The sequence below is a fragment of the Phoca vitulina genome, unplaced genomic scaffold, assembly GCF_004348235.1.
Source record: "Phoca vitulina isolate PV1807 unplaced genomic scaffold, GSC_HSeal_1.0 scaffold7, whole genome shotgun sequence".
In the NCBI taxonomy this organism is placed as follows: domain Eukaryota; kingdom Metazoa; phylum Chordata; class Mammalia; order Carnivora; family Phocidae; genus Phoca; species Phoca vitulina.
The window spans coordinates 43251821-43269290 of record NW_022589710.1 but is presented as its reverse complement, the minus strand read 5'-3'; the positions used below and the strand labels follow the sequence as shown (position 1 = coordinate 43269290).

The window sequence follows — 17470 nt, the reverse complement described above, 5'->3', positions numbered from 1 at the left end:
AGGGCCACCCTCCTATCCTGGGAGTGTGCCCTTGGCAACCATTTACAGGGCACGTGAGCAAATACGCCTGGCCTAAGGCTTACATCCAGGAGGGGCAGATGCTATGGCGTGCTGCCCTCTCTTCTTCGCCCGGGCTTCTAGAGGCATTTGCATTCTGGCCTTGGTGATGAATTTCACCCTTGACTTCCAGCTAATTCCTATAGTCTGTGGGCCCTTCCTCACAGATCTGTCCTCACCAGGGGCAGGGTAAGCCTGGTACCTTAAAAAAGGGCATTTGTTGATGGGAAAAACATTATTTATCAGTTATGATGGGATAAATGTGGCTCAGTGGTCCAGAAGAGCCTGGCTGTCCCAAGAGAGGACCTGTTAAGAGGAATGGTGGGCTTTCACTAGGGAGGATGGGATTGCTGGCAGAGGCTGGCCTGGTAGAGGAAGCATCTTCTCTTATACACAAGCATTGTTCATCCCATGAAGCTGGACAAGGGCCTCAGGGCTCGGGGGAATGAAGAGCTGGTCAGTGAGGAAAGAGTGCTCAGTTGAGAGGTGAGACTGGTCATTAAGGACCTCTTCCTTGGGTACTTGCCTCTCAGGGGAGGATGGAGGAAGGGCAGCCTCCCCTCAGCTGGGGGGCACATTTTATAGATGCCTGGCCAGGCTGTTGTTGCAACCCAGAGGAACCCGGGACAATGGCGAGGGCTTGCTGGGAGCCTCTCCCTTCCCACCTCAAAAGAAAGTGAGAGCAGAAAGCAAGCAAGTCCTTGGCCACGTGTGGATCCTTCTCCAACTCATCTTCAGCTTGGGCACCAGCGTGATTCTTCCTGTGATGCCCCCATATTTACAAAAGCAGGGTGTGAGCTGGCTAACGGGATGGCCCACTGCAAGGAGCCAAGCAAAATTCAACAGTGGCTTGGATCTGAACCGACTTTGATAATCCAGACGTGGTGCATTTCATAAACTTAGTGAGAACATGCTTCACCTAGTGTTTTCCTGCAATTTTCAGACAAAAATCCAGCCCACTTTAGTGTAAGTTCCTTGAGGGTAGAAACAATATGTCTTTATCTCTTGTATGGGTACAGCGTCCAGTACAGGGTTCAATGTTAGTGACACTGTTTCCAGGTTCACTGACGTGCTTGTGTGAGTAACATCCGGCGAGTTTGCAGGCACCATACTTGTGCTTTCTGCTCACATCAGTTCCTGCCCTCTGCGTGGAAGGGGAGTGGGGCTGGCACTCAGCTTGAAGGAATCCCACATGGGAGCATCTCGGGTCATCTCTAATGGCCTCAGAGCTTAGGCTGAGGCACTGCATTGGTCTTTGTTTTCATGTGTGGGCTCTTTCAATTGTTCTACCATTTAAATCATAGGTACAAATATTAATGACTCACTGTCTCTTTCTTCTTGTCTCAGGCATCGCTTGTGTCTGGCTGACAGAGGCAGGTGGCTCCTGAGTCATCGGGAGAGACCTATAACTCATGCCTGGACCCTCTCCAAACCCCTCTCCAAGGTAACAGGTCCCTGCTTCTTATCCTGGCTTCTCAGATGAATCTAGATCCCGGTCTATCTCACAAAATACCCCCTTACTGCCTCAAGAGAAGTAAGGAGATCTCTCCTCGTCCAGCACTTCTGGCCGTGGCAACAAATTTCACCCCTGATCTAGCTAATTCCTCCAGCCTCACTATGGGATGGAAAAGCCTGGTCCATTAAAAGAAAGAACTTGTCAATTAAAAAAGAGCAGGATAAAGCACATGTCTAAATATTTAGTCACAGAGTCAGCAAATATTTAATGAGCATCTACTAGGTACGAACACTCTGTCAGGCATTGAGGTGACAGCCTGAACAAGACAGACTAAGTCCCTGCTGTCATAAAGCTTAGATGCCACGAGGCAAGATGGATGCACAAAGTGATAGACTACAACTCCCAAAGCAGTCTCAGGTCCCAGCCACTCGTGAATTTTGCATGGCTCCTTGCAGTGGGCTTACTCCCATCAGCAACTTTTGTAGACCTGGGGGTGTATTTGAGCTAAGGGCTCCAAAGACGAAGTGTGAACACAGGGTGCTGGGAATGGGTGTATATGGGATGACCCACTCTGCCAGAGTAGGGTATGTCCCCCCGCCCCCTCTGGGCCTCCCTTTCCCACAGTCTAGAGATCCATGACTCTCCCCTACCCTCCTCTGCTCTGCCAAGCCAAGAAATGGGGCCTTTGATAGACCCAGTTACGGAACTCTGTTCCTTCCTCCTTGCCAGCTTTGTCTAAGAAGCACAAAGACAGTAAACAGGGGGTGGGTGAACGGAGCGCTGAGGTTTTTCTGGGAATGAGAATTAAGATGGGACTCAGGGTCTTTGGCCAGTTCCCAAATGCAATGAGTTTATCACTGCCAGGGACAGCAAGTGTACAAAGCTCTGGGCAGTGACCTCTACTGATTTATGGGAGGTTCTGCTTTTTTTCGCCTACTCTGAAGACAACCAGTCTTAAGGGAAATGTACATCCAGAATCTGCACAGAGCCACTGGCAAAACCAGGAAGCCCTCACTGACAGAATTCCTCAGGGGCTAGAGAAAGAGAAGTTTCGTCTTCTCTTTTCTTCTTTGCCTTTTCTTGTCTTATCTTCTCTTCCCATCCTTCGCTCCTTCCCTTCCTCTTTCTTCTTTTTCTCTCCTTTCTTCCCTTCCCTCTTTTTTCATTCCTTTCCTCCCTCCCTCCTCCTTATTCCTTCTCCCCCTCAAAAAGAGATAGCTGAGTTAACTATGAATAAGCAGAACTAGCAGGGTCCACATATGCCTTCCTGACACATGGGAGGGTGGGAACGGTTCTCCATAGGCTGAGCAACTGACGCTCTAGGGCCCTAAATCCTACTGAACATCTTAGCCACAGTTCTCAGTGTGGGGAGGGAATCACGCCCCCGTAGCGGCTGACTGCTATAGCACAGGGTTGTTGCCCTGATGAGACATTCCACCTGCATCTCCCTTTTTGGGCCCAGGGTTGGGATGGGGAGTTCCACTTGCCTGGGATGTTAAGGCGGAAGCAACAACAACTGGAACCAGGAGGGTGAGAGACACATGTGGGCGCTGGAAGGAACAAGAAGTGCAAGCTGTCTCAAAACCACACCTGCTTCAAATCGATGTTTTGCTGTGATAGTCCTCATTTGGAAATCTCCTTTATTTTTAGGCAAAACACAGTGACCCTCACAAGCACTGGGGAAGGTAATCAGACAAATGCCTGGGGCCTTGGGCCCCAAACATGCTGGAGCAGCTGACTTACTTAAGAGCACCCTCATGTCTTCCTCTTTGCTGTGGGTCCCTAAAACTGCTACGATCTCATCTCCCAGCTTTTGAACATCCTCCTGGAGTAGGAAACCTTGTCAACTGGAGCATTGCACAGCTGCCAAGAGCCCTTCTTGTGATTTTTAAGTGTCCTATTTTTCTTTTTGCAGAGATATGGGCCTCATCTCTGCCCTCCACACCCAGACTTCCTGGAACAACATCCAGACTTTGGGGACTGCTGGGTCCATCACAATCCCTTGGAGGAAGATGAGGCTGTGGTGTAGAATGGGATGTTGCTGGGCAGACAGGTGGAAGCAAGACTGGTCTGGGAGCCAAAGGTCCTAGCCACTCATGAATTTTGCGTGGCTCCTTGCGGTGGGCTTACTCCCATCAGCAACTTCTGTAGACCTGGGGGTGTACAGGACCCGGCCCTGTCTATCACACAATTAAATGAGGAAATAGAAGTGAAGGCACCATAAAAACTCTATACATGTAAAGTAATAATAATAATTGGCCTTCATGTTGTGACTGTCCTTGCTAGGGATGACATGGGCGTGAGCCCAAAGACTGCAGGATCCTTGGGGTGGGAAGAAAGGTGAAGCAGAGCCATTATTTAGTTGCTGTTGTTTGCTCTAAAACATAATTTTTGTTGCTGTTGTTTGCTCTGAATCAGTGCTTAGATTTAAACAACCCCACTTTATAGATGTGGATTCTGAAACTCTAAAAAGTTAAGCGACTGGTCCAAGTACAGAGCTAGGATTTGAACCCAGAACTGTGTGACTCCAAAGCTCACACTCTTCCTGGGCAACGCGTTGCTTTTCATTGTCTTTGAGTTGGAGTGTTGAGGGGAGTCAGTGTTGCGTGACTGGGACAAAAGAGGTCCTCAATGTGTCGTTGGCAGAAACATTAGGGGGTCTCCTCTCGGGTCCTGATCTGAATCATCCTGGTAGTAGATAACCTGCCCTTTGAGAGCCATTTACTACCTCTGCCATCAGTGATGGTGATGGCTGGGTCACTCAGGGCAACGGGCTCAGGTTTCTTACCTCTCAGACTGTGTACAACTTGCCTTCCATACCAGAAGGAAGGTCCTGACCTGGCAAAGCTCTGGGGCTGACTGGGCTCTTGGGAAGCCATAAGCAGCAGGTCTATCAAAGCAAGTCACCCAGGAGATCCCTTTCAAGAGACCCTTGAATATCGTAAACCAGAGGTCTTTAGACCCTAGGCATGGTTAGCTGAGGCCTAGGGGAAATTAGCACTTGTTTCAACATGAAACTTGTGTCCTCCTGCAGGAGGACACAAGATGGGACTGCACAGTGGTGAGGACTTGATGTGAGTCCTAAATCAGTATCTGATGAATAGATGTAGGCGAGGCAACAGAAATCATGCCATGCAGTATGGACACCCACTTGCAGGAAAGGTGATAGCTTGTTGTCCTCATGGAGCAGCTTTGGATGACCCACCTAGGATCATGTGGATATTAAATGAGAAGCCCCCGTTTGGATTCTGCTAAGCAGAACACAGGACGCTTGTTTCCATGTAATGCAGCATTCAAATCACAAGAGAGTGTAAGAACGCTTTCTCATTTGCCTTTACCCTGGGAAGCATCTGTATCAACACGTTCAATTTAACTGACCAAAGGGTGCAGTCATTTGACGCTGTTCAATCCCTATTCTGTAGATAAGGGTAGCTGTGAAGACAGCTTTGCGTATTGCCTTTTGCCTACCCAAATACCATGGGCATTAACTCAGACTAGTGTTTTCCTTTTCCTCTTCAAGGTCATGGGGTTTGGTGCAGGCAAGCTATGCTCTGAAGCATCAACAAAGAAATTTTGGAATTTAGCTCTCTGGCGCCTTCTCTCTAGGAGCTACTAGTCCGTGTGGTAATAAACAGAACCATATCACAAACAACGGATCTGTTCTTTTGGAGAATGCAACCCTCCGTCTGCTGTTCATCTCCCTAAAATAAAACCACCCACAGAATAAAGTGAGTAACTCCTGGAGCAAGCGATGCAATGGCATTCTTTACTAAACTATGTCTGGCATGGGAAATCTACCAGGAAATGCCCTCCAATTGACGATTAATGTCAGGAAACTTGGTGCAGTCTTGTGATACGGGCACACGATACCACCACCTCCACCACCAGAGCAAAGGTGACCAGCCTCCAGCAGGGTGTGAAGACTTCTACTTGTGACTAATCTGGGACAAACACACATGTGTACTCCACATAAAAGCTTTTACCTCTTAAACAAAGCACATGTCAGAAATCTTGCGTTCCTTAATCAAGTTGCTTTTAAACATCTTAGATGAGATAATAATAGAGACTTTTGACTAGAGGCTTCCTGTCTGTTTAAAGGAGGTGTAGACTTGTTGGTGTATTTCTCATCTCTTTCATCACCCATCCTCATCTTGGTCTTGAGGTTGCCCTTTGATCATGCCATGCATGGATGATGGCCGAGTAGAGTTTCAGGAACTTAGATTGAGGTCTACTTAAGGGAAGGGTCCCTCCCATGTATCTGTATATTCCCAGAGCCTAGAGCACCTGACTCTTAGTGGGTATTCCAAGTTTTGCTGAATTGGCATGTTGTAGAAATTTAATTTAACTGGTATTTATTGATCACCTACTATATGTGTTCCCCAAGGTTGTTTGGCAAGATTTTTTGAAGTGGAAAGCCAAGGGACAGATTGTCCTTCTTTTTTCTAATGACAGGTGCAGCTGAGAGTATTAGGATTCTGGACTCAGTTGTCAAGGAAATCTTTTAAAAATTTGAGCTGTGGGCAGAGCATTACTTTAGTGTTGTGGGGACTTACGAAAGGTAAAGAAGACCAAATTCTCATCAAAGAACTTTGAAGTCCTGAGGTGCTGGAAGGCCCAGAGGGGCCTCAGTGGAATGTTTCAACAGCTCCTGCAGGGCAGGAAAGCAGTGGGGCTTGGACAGCTAGGAAGCCAACACAGGGTCCTGCAGGAAACGGAGCCAAAGGCTGAGTTGGTCTGCCCAGCTCAACTGTCAGTCCATTTGATGGACAGATTTCCAATCCAATCCAATCTCAATGAAGTATTTTTTCAGGCCCGTTTTGTTTTGTTTGTAAAGAATGGTGTGCTCTTAGACAAGCTCTGCCTGATGGCCAAGAGTCATCCAGGCCTCCTACTTCCTTTGCAATTTCCCTCACTATAGAACTTCACAGCTCACAGGTCAAGGTCTCCCAAATGGAATGGGAGAATGACTGGTCATGAAATGGATGGGGAGATCGATGAATGATTGAACAGGCCCAGTGACACATTCCTGGGAACATCCAAGACTTTTTAAATTGAAGCCAGGCAGCCACTGTGCCAGCCAGCTGACTTCCATCTCCCTCCTGCAGCCCACAGAGGCTCTGGAAAGAGGTGAACGCCCCAAGAGGAAGCCTGAGGTTCTCAATAATTCCTGTGGTTTCATTCTCTCCTCCAAAAACCACCAGCAAAGCTTTAGATTACATGCTCTAAGATTCAGACCTCTCTTGCTCCAGGTCACCCTGCCCACCACCCTCTGATACCCTCTCTTAGCTCAAAGCCATCCACGCTTTCCTACTATCTTCAGGGTGAGAAAGTTTGAATTCCTCAGGATGCTGCGTGAGGCCCCCAGCATTTGGCTCCTACATTCTTTTTCTGCATTTTTCTCCTAAGACCTCCTTAGATGAGCAGGCATCTTAGGAGAATTCTTATTTGGTCTAGCTTGGAATTAGAAGACCTTGGGAATACTAGAGCCATTCATTTTTGTGAATTCACACACATAAATATGTAGCACTTTTTACTTTTTTTCAGGGCCATTAGCTCATCTGGTTTCTCAAAAATTCTTAGAGGGCTATACGGAAGACATCATCCCCAGTTTCTAGATAAGAAATCTAAGGCATGAAAGGTCAAGATTCTTGCCTGGGACCACATAGCAAGTGAGTGGAAATGCAGGTCCTCTGATGCTCCATGGTTGAGAACAGAGAATTCAATCCCTAGCATAAAGAACGGAGTCCTTTAAAAAAAAAAAAAAACCAAACATGGCCCATTTTCTTTTTTTCTCCCCTTACAAAGCTAAATCTGTGAAATTGGAACAACACAGCAAACAGCTGAGGGCTATGGTCACAGCCCACAGACCTTTATGGAAGATTTGGTCTTGGCCCAAATCTTCAAAAAAGCCAAATGGATCAGTAAAACACAAGTTGCAAATGCGGGGCCCATGCTGATGGGGTGTCTTGTGAAATATTTCCACAGGAAGCAAACACAGGCAATTAACTTTGCTATAACAATGCACGTGGTCAGATAAAAAACAAAATCCTTGGAGAGAGCTGGCACCCCACCCCCAGTCCCCATTTCAAAGGAACCCATAAATCTGGCTGATTTTGGCTACTGACCCTAATAGTAGGGTACACACTCACAGCTCTATGGCATTCTGACCCCTGTCAGGGGCTTCTGAGAACCCTTGGGACCAGCTGAAGAAGCCACTCACAGCTCCTGATCCCATAGGGGAGGATTTCAAAGGGCTTGGGTATCCTTACTCCCACTTTGCAGATAGGCAAAATGAGGAAAGCAAGCTTAAGACTTAAATGTGCAATCCTAGACAAAGCAGGTGGCAGAAGCAGTATCAGAGCCTGCTTCCCGGCTGGACCCTTCTGTAGAGACAGGAGTTTCCCCAGCTCTCAACATGACAACCGAGCCCTCAACAACTAACAATCCGGGGACAGTATGATCTGAGCAGCAGATGCTTGGCCCACAAGTCAGGAGATCTGAGAGCAAGTCTAGGCTAGTCATGGGCTGCTAAGGATTTTAAGCTCTTTTCCTCACCTGGAAGCTTCTGAATCACACCTGTGTAGCTGGTGCAGGCAGCAGTGCTGACCAGGTGTGAGCATCATGGGGCTGGCTGACTTCTCCTCAGTCTGATCGGTGACATCCAACCCCCACTCGGACGCATTTGCAGATGGGGTTTGTCATGCTACTGCACCAAGACAGAGCCCCTCTGACCTCCTCTCCCAAAGAAATGGAAGATTAACCATTCCCAACCTGCTATCTTCTACCTTTTCCTGGGTTTCTTGAAGTGTTTCAGTGATTTTCATGATATACTGTTTAGCACAGGGGTCTCAAGTGACAGGCCTCCAACTCACATCTGGCCCCGAGCTAAGAATGGTTTTTACATTTTTAAATGGCTGGAAAAAATAAAAAGAATATTTCATGAAAAATTATATGAAATTGAGCCTTCAGTATCCATAAATAAAGATTTTTTGGAACATAGCCATATCCACTCCTTTATGCTGTTTACATTGTAATGTTGTTACACTGTAGCTGTTTTCGTATCACAGAACTGAGTAGTGGTGACAGACCATATGACCCAGAAAGCCTAAAATTTATACCGTCTGGCCCTTTACAGAAAAAGTTTAGTTTTTTTTTTTTTTTAATCGAACCCGGTTTAGTGTAAAAGGCAGGTTACAGAATCAACACTATTTGCATAATCACCTTGTACACATAAATTGAGGAGAAAAATACACTAAAATGGGGATTATCTCTGGATGCTAAAATTACATGCAATTATTTGAATTTTTTCACCAAACGTGTTAAACATAAAGGTATAAAAAATATTAATCACATTAGGAAAATAAAATAGTGTTTATTCTATCTTACTGTGGGCCAGACCATTTTAGTTGTTGATGTGCTTCATTTCACCTGGTCCCCTTTCTGCCCCCATGCGTAGGGACCCCTGTATCTCTGTTGTACGGATGAGGAAAGGAAGACTCAGGGAATTTAAGTAACTTGCCCAAGGTCACACTGCTAGTTAGAAGCATATTGTGTGTTCATGGTGGAAACACACTTAAGAAACAAAAGGGAACAGGTTGAAACAAGTTCGTTTAGGAAGAGTGTTTTATTTGAATTCATAGGAGACCAATCCTAACAGATAATGAGGAACTTAGAGAGGCTATGAGTATCTTCTCTAAGAGTCCACTCTGCTTCAACAATGAGGTATCCTATTTGTGGAAGTACCTGAAAAATGGCAGAGCACTGTACTAATGAAGGCTGTGTATTCAGAAACTTGTCAAGGCACAACCTGTTGACTTCCTAAGATTTCCTATCCAATCTTTCTCAAATTAGAAACAACATAAATGTCAAGAAGAGAGGACTGGTTGGCTAAACTATGGTGCTTCCATACAATGGAATACTATGCAGCAATTAAAGAACCAGGCAATAATCATCTTGTTGCTGCTAGTGTGGGCACTGGAGCTCTGAGGCTGCTCTGTGGTAAGGCAGGAGAAAGTGCATGAGTAATGACGTGAAGTACTAGGCCATCACCTCTGGCATCCTTGAGAACCAAGATTCTCAGCATAGACAAAGGAGGCACAAATATAAAAAGAAGAGGTTAAATAAAATCCCCTGTTCTTTTCAATTTGAATAGAAAGTATCAGTTTGAACTTATGATGTATTTTTAATCACCACCAACAACCACTAATTTCCTAGCTCTGTCCACTGAAAAGGTCTAGAAAGGATGACCAGCCCAGGAACAATGAGCACCTCCAAGGGCCTAGATTATGGTCTCTAAGAACCATGTCCCACTAAGAGAAACCAGGGGTCCTTGGAGAAATGGCTGATTCCAGGTCTGGGGCAAGGCCTGGAACATCTTAGCTTCCTTGCTATTTGGATGACATCAAAGACTACCAGGATCATGTAAAAAGGAGCCACTGACAGAGATGGCACAATCCAAGCCTTAATAAAAATAATAAACAAATGGACTAAAACACATCAAATATGTTTAAACCGATGAGTTTACAAAGATACTAAAAGCAAAACAGAAAACCCTAATTGGTCACCATTAGAAGATGATAGTAAACCACTCATTATTTTGAAAACTAAGAAATAAAGGGAAAGAAGCAAACACTTATCCTATCTTTCCTATATAAATTGTATTATTGGACGATCTAATAGGAAATATATTTGATTATTTGTATTTCAGCTAATAAATGAAGTAATTAACTAATGGATCTAAGCAATAAACATCAATAATTGCTAAAATCACAAAAAGAGAGAAAACTAGACCTTATGTGCCTTCTGACAAGAGAGCACAACATGATTTATGAAGCATTTTTGCCCACAGATCATCAAATGTAAATCCAATTAAATATCTAAATCAAACTACTAATTTGTAGGAAATACAGAGGGTAGAAGAACATGTTAAACAGCACCACAGGGCTGCAATAAAAAAAAAAAAAAGTCCAGGCTGTGGGAATCTCTACAGGACAAAGAATACAATTTCTTCATGAAATAAATTGCAAGGGGGCAGGGAGGGGAGTAAAGGGATATAAAAGAAACCTATAGATTAAAAGGCATGTGAAAGACATGTCAATATACAGTAATGTGTGGGCCTGATTTGGATTCTGATTTTATTTATTTTTTTAAGATTTTATTTATTTGTCAGAGAGAGAGAGAGAGAGAGCAAGAGCACAAGCAGGGGGAGCAGCAGGCTTCCCGCTGAGCAGGGAGCCTGATTTGTGACTTGATCCCAGGACCCTGGAATCATGACCTGAGCCAAAGGCAGATGCTTAACTGACTGAGCCACACAGGTGCCCCTGGATTCTGATTTTAAATTAAAGATTAAAAAATGGCATTTATACCACTGCCATAAATTTGAACTTACATGACATTTGATGATCTAAAGAGAATGTTGCTAATTTTTAAGGTGTGATAGTGGTGTTAGTAAAGCTACATACTAGGTATTCACAGATGAAATGATGTAATGTCTCAGATTTGCTTTAAAATAACCCAGTGGTAGCTGAAAAAGTAGGTGGGGACACAGACGAAATGAGATCAGTCCTGTATTGATGATTGCTCAGGCTGGATGAGGGCCTGTAAAGGTTTGTTGTTCTGCTCTTTCCACTTTGCCACATGTTTACATATTTCCATAATAAAAGATTAAAATAACTTCCTAACATCCTAACAACCTCCTTCCTAACATCAGGCTCAGAGTGATAATAGTAGATGGAGTGCATCATGGTTCTGACCAGTATCCCTGGTCTTGTAGTTTATGAATAATGGAGAGTTGACCTGTGTGTTTCAGATCATTCATCTGAGGGTCCTCTCTATCACCCAAGGAGATTCTCCATCACCCAAGGAGCTTCTTTATCACCCAAGAAGCTTCTCCATCACCCAAGGAGCTTCTCCATCACCCAAGAAACTTCTCCATCACCCATGGAATTTCTCCATCACTTTCCTCACCAGGATACATCAATATGTACTTGGCAGCATATACATAGACCCATACAAAAAAAGATTTCTCTTGACTTAAACATTTTGCTTTGAAGCTGCAAAGAGTGTGAGGATGTTGAGCTTTCATAAAGCAATAACACTGAACTCTATAGAACCAAATCTGCCTGACACCGGCATTCAGTGGTGCTCATGGCCAGAGGAAGGGAAAAACAGTTATGGTGTTGAGCTTGGGAGGTGTTTCCATTCTGAAGTTCTGAGCAAATAACCAGGCAAATCTGGATGACAAGGGACACTGGTTCTGTTCCCATGCTATTATTCGCATCAGTGCCACTGAATTTCCTAAATTGGATAATAATGTCTGTAGGGAAGCAATCTATGCAAATTCTCTATCTGGGGACCCCACAGGTAAGAGAAATGAAGACGGTTGAGGAGACAAGAGCAAACCCTTAAGCCCCATCACCAGGCGTAGGATGGGTGAGAGGGAATCATGGTTGGGGCCAGGAAGTGGACAGCTGACTGGATGCTTATCTTTAGAAATGGTACCTCCCAGCCTTCAAGGTAAAGCGTGCTGTTTAGAGTGGCTTACGTGGCTTCGGTTTCTGTTGCCAACCTCCCAAGCATCTGTGCCCAATTGTGCCATCCAGGCTTAGAAGTCCCTCCCATGGGCTTCCTTAAACCTTAAATCTGGGAGCTCACCCCAGTTCTCCCATTTTCTTGCCTTTCTCCCCAGCTAGCCCGTAACCTCTTTGAGGGCAGGGGCTCTGTCTTTCTTGGTGGTATCTCATCACATAGCACAGGGCCTGGGATATAGAGGTGCTCCCCAAATAGTAACTGCAGAGTTGGAGATCACTATGTAAGCAGTGTAGGGTGGTGGTTACGAGCGTGGGCTTCACGGTGAGATGTGACTCACAGCCCTGCCTGCTCACTATACCCACTTTGCCGATGTGGTGTTATGGTTTCCAGACCCTACTACTGACTTATTACAGGACCTCAGGTTTGGTAAGAACATTCTGAGATTCTCCTGGAAAAGATAACACATATAACTAAATGTCTATCTCTCTGTAACAATGTAACTGATCTAGGAAGCCGGGCCTAGGAAGAATTTCACTATGCACCTACCTGGAATGGTTTCTCCTGATGGACTTACAAATAATAAAACCTGAAATTCTAGCTACACACAATGCCTTGGACCTATGTGAAAGGGTGGAGTGGTGGAGTGGACAAATGAACACCTTTTGAGTAGATAAGAACCACTCGAGTAGATAAGCAAACCTGGGCATCTTCGAATGTGTATCTCCCTCCATCTTTGACGTTTTGACTGGTTATCTCGTAGCTGTGAGAGTCCAGATTGATTGCACTTGGGGCCCCTGGAGCCAGAAACTCTTGCCAGATTTCTTCTACCCTCTTGGCCACATCCTGGAGGGGTTGTTTCTTGAGGTCTTGGACAGCCAACCAGAACCTGATGTAGAAGCATAAAGAAAGTCAGTTCCAGGGGGCTCAGCCTCTGGACTCTGCTGGATGTGGTCCCAGAACTGAAATCCCACGAAACTCATTCTGCTGCATCCCCCAGCCTTCCCTGCTGCCCCTACCTAGGTAACAAAGACGGTAGGGACTGCTGGAAATCCATAGGGTGCTCCATCATTGTGGCGAACTGAAAGGAAGTGCCCATTAGAAAAATCATTGTGCTTCTGGTTACCAACCAGAGATTTCTTTCCCTTTACAACAAGGTTTCGCAACCTCAGCACTATTTCCATTTTGGGCTCAATAATTCTCTGTTGTGAGGGTTGCCCTGTGCATTGTAGGATGTTGAGCAGCAACCTTGGCCTCTACCCACCAGATGCCAGTGGCAACCCCTCCCCAAGTTGTGACAACCAAAAATGTTTCCAGATATTACCAAATGTCCCCTAGGAGGTGAAATCCCCCCTGGTTGAGAGCCAGTTCTCTCCACAGGTGCCCTGACGTGGACAATGTGAATTCCTTTGTCATATCTGGTTGGGATCAGTTTGCAGCATCAAAATTAAGGAAATCACAGAGGCAGATAGAATCTTGGGATCAGAGAGAATATCTGAGCTGGGAGGACCCAGCTATTCATGTTGCAGATGGAAAGGCAGCCAATTTGCAGGTCGGTGTCCAGCATGATGCTTAGCATATAGTAGGTGCTCAATAAATGGCTGTTGGCTTGAAGATGGGCTCATGAGGAACAAAGCTGAAGAGGCATACATGGGGAACATCTATGCCAAAAGATTCTCCAGGGAGCACTGGAGAGAAAAACCTCTTGCTCACTTCCATATGTGCCTTTCATGAATTCCTCAGCATCAGCATGGCAGCGGCTGTTGGAAGAGCTGGGTGTGAGCTCTTTTCTGCTGAGAGCCGAAGCAAATGGGGCTAAGCTTGGACAACAGCTCCCTGGTCGTGAGGATGGTTTCCGAGGCTGCCCCAGGAGGGCTTGCAGCAGGGCCCAGATCTGAGTAGCACACTTTGTGCCTTGTGAACAAGACAGGCCCATGTCCCCATCAATGAGACATGAGGACAGGCCCCAGGCTATGTAGTTCCCATAGCCTTAGTATTCACACATACTCAAGTCAATGAAAGGGCAGGGACAAGAGAAGCTGGACCACGACACGGTGGAAAGTGCATTCAATCTGTCATCGAATTGCACCCAAAGTAAGATGTACTTGTTTCCCCCCCGCCCCTTTTTTTTAAAGGTTAAGCATGTTTTTCTGTTGCTGTTCTTAGAATTGTCTTTGGAGCCAAGTGCATGGCCCAAAGGCGCCACTCAGTGGCCAATTGCGGTAATACAGCTCCATTTCTACAAGGAGAGATGTTTGCGTACAGGGGCTTCTGGACTCCCAACTCTTTCCCTGCTTTGCCATTTGGGATTCAAATACTCTCTTTAAAGGAAATCCTCATGGTTCCCTTGTTGGTCCTGAAGAGCGAGAGGCTGGGAAGGAGATTTCATGACCTCACTTGACCAGAAGACCAGGAAACACAGTTCTGTCCTCATCTTGCCTATGCCACTTCTTGGAATTATGCCTTTCTGGGCATCTCTTTCTTCATCTGTAAAATGGGTACAAAGTGGGTGGCAGGGTATGTGACATGGGTCTGAAGAAGTTCCCATCCAGGTGTAACAGAAATGCTTTCAGGTCCTGTGGGTGGGATTGGTGGAGGGGTCAAGGGGGCAGCCACAAGATTAGTACGGGCTTTCTCCCGGGGGGCTGGGCAGAAGCTGCCAGGGGCTCTTGCTCCTGCCATCTGTTGTCACCTGCCCCTCAACACCAGCTTGCTTTCTTGCTTCCGCAGGTCTGGTGCTCACGTCCTCTGGCTACCGGGGAGAGAACAGCAAGGGTTCTTTGAGCAAAGTGCAAAGGCAGGAGGTACTCTGAGCCTCAGCTGGGGAGTGGGGCTCTTCCACCTCCCAACCCCATGCCTCTGGGTCCTTAGGTCTCTCCGTCCTGCCCTCGAGGTCTGCCATGGAATGAAGGAGGTGGCTGGGACACAAAGATGAAAATGGTCATCTGGCGATGACAGCGCCTATAGGCTTTCTTTGTCAGGACAGCAGGGTTTGATGGGCAGGTGGGATTTAGGAAACCCAGCTCTAAAGAAGGAAGCCGGTGTGGGTTTTTCAAAGGACCGGAAAGAGTGCTAGTGGGCAACTCACAAAAGACTGAGTTGGTGAGTCTTTGGCAGCCATGTGCTGGGGCTGATGGGAGAAGGGCCCTCCCTCAGGGAGTCGCCTCTGGGCCGAGTCCCCCGGCTGGAAGCAGCTTCTCTGGGCCAGCATCCTTCCCAAGCCTACCAGACCCTGCAGTTTCTCACACACATGGATGGTTCCCGGGCAATTTCCTGCTCCCTCAATCAATGTCATGTGGGGGGGTCACCTTCTGTCACTTTCTGTCCCGTGTTCCAGGCTGCTCTGAGGAGGAGCTCTCAAGCTCCAGGAGGGCCCTGGAAGCTCCCAGCAGCTTCGGAGCTCTGCAGGCTCCTAGGGTTCCCGAGGCCTCAGAGTCCCTTTGGCAGAATGATTTGGGAGCCACAGTCATGCACATCACTCAGCTGGGTATAGAGAAGGTCTAAAGTGGATGTAAAGGGAGATTTCAGAATCAAATGTAACAAACTTTTACATAAAAATGAAAAAGGTTCCCTTTGTCACAAACCAAGACTTTTTAAAAATAAAAGTACGAGGAGAAACCACAGGCCGGTTAGAAGCAGAGGAGGAGATGACATTCCTTAGACAGCCGTCTGTCCTCCCTGCCCTCGCAGGGACCCTCTCAGCCTTCTGTCTGCCTCGGAGGTGATCTGCCTTATCCTTCTCAGGTAACAGCAAAAATGCTGTCACAACAGCATCCTGACATCCCATATGTGTTTACCATCACCGGCTTGAAGAACCTTTGTGTCAATTTGAAATTCAGAACAGGCTCTGGTTCGCGTTTGCCATCTGTGAGCCCACAGGCCTGAGGCGGGAGCGCTGAGCTCCGAGGCCCCCCCAGCCCGGGTGTCCCGGCCACACTCCCCTCGCCGGGGGCCCCGCGCACCTCCCTGCCACACACCCAGGGCGGGTGCTGGCCCAGGGAGGCTGGGGCAGCTTCTGCCTTATGGAAAGCCCTGAGGTACGGGCTCCTCCTGGAGGACGCCAGCGGGGAGGGCGAGGGGAGATGCCTGCTGCCAATCCGCCCATGCTGCACTAAGCCTCCGTGGCTTGCCGCAGAAGGGCTGTCGGGACTGGCAGGCCACAAGCACTTGCCGGTGTCAGGGAGACCATCTGTGCTGCTTCGCTGGAGTCCTCAGGGCGTGGGGAGGCAGCCCGTGCGCCAGCATGTGATGCGTGGGGATGGCTCGGGAACGCAGGCCGGCACTGGCCTGGGCGGGGAAGCGGCGGGGGGGCCTCTGACGCCCCAGGGCCCAGCAGCAGCCGTGTTGGGGGGACCCCGGGGGGGAGGGGGTAGTCCCGGTGGCCTCCTTTGTCCCCAGGACCGCGGTGCGGATGAGGAGTGGGATTTTCTCCTCGAGGCAGGCTGGACTCAGGAACACTGCGCAGCCCTGGGCCCTCTCCCCCTTGCCAGGGGTTCTGGGCAGCCCCGCAGTTCTTAGTTTCCCTACTTTTTTCATAAACTAAGATTTTCATGGCTGAGAAACATCTAGCTTTTAGTTCATTCCCAGAGAAAAAGCAAACTCGATCCTGAAGGAAGGCTTTCCGTGCCCTCTGCTGGTCAGCAGAGACTCAGGAAGGACAGAGGCAACTTGACTGGGTCCCCGGTCAGGTGGAAATAGTCCGGGGCCCACGGCGGCCACAAGCACCAGCCCCACGGCGGCCGCTGAGGTACGCTCCTTCCCGGGGCAGTGGCTGAAGTGCCACAGATTGTCACGGCGACGCGCGAGCCACCTCTGTTCCGATTAATCATGTGTTTGGTTAGTGGGGAGTCCCGCCGGGCCTCGTGAACCTTCCCAGGTCCTCCCAGGACCGGGGGCAACTCTCGGAGCCGGGAGCTCTCCAGGCAAACCTGGCAACTCCCCCGTGCGCTCTTTAATTGCTTCTCCCTTCAGCTGACACTGTGTGGAACTGGGATAATCAATCTGCAGGTTAGAAGAACAACCACGTTCTCTCAGGAGACGTTACAGCTCATAAAAAATGTACGGGCAAGGCTCTTTGCTGTGGGTTTTGAGTTTTAACTCGTGCCCTGCCGGGCAGCAGAGACCATCGTGCGGGGAGGGACCAAGATGGGCATAGGGGCGATGGGGAGGGGGCAAATGTGGACGAGGGACTCCTGTCACCATTCTGGGAAAACGCACAGAGAAGGGAGGACGAAGTCGGATAATGCACTTGACGCCCCTGCTTCTCGCCTTATGGATGACAGCCCGCGTGCCTTGTGCAGGCCCCCAGCAAACAGCTGTCTCAGGGGCCCCGTGCGTCTGAACGGGGTGCCCCAGCTCAGGGTGCCCCAGAGAGCGCAGGTTCTCACGTTGTGCGGGCTGCAGCAACGTGCACTCGCCACGCCCCCTCCA

At 47.8% G+C, this 17470-nt stretch overlaps 1 protein-coding gene across 12 annotated transcripts in view; it reads right to left on the bottom strand.

Moving 5' to 3' along the window:
• The window catches only part of RGS6 (regulator of G protein signaling 6), a 546094-nt gene that overhangs the window by 30076 nt on the left and 498548 nt on the right, over nucleotides 1-17470 (bottom strand). For all 12 annotated transcript variants that reach the window (XM_032405486.1, XM_032405485.1, XM_032405495.1 and 9 more), the window contains exon 15: nucleotides 12743-12929. In XM_032405486.1, coding sequence (XP_032261377.1) covers nucleotides 12743-12929 — 187 coding nt within the window. The remainder of the gene's footprint in view (nucleotides 1-12742; nucleotides 12930-17470) is intronic.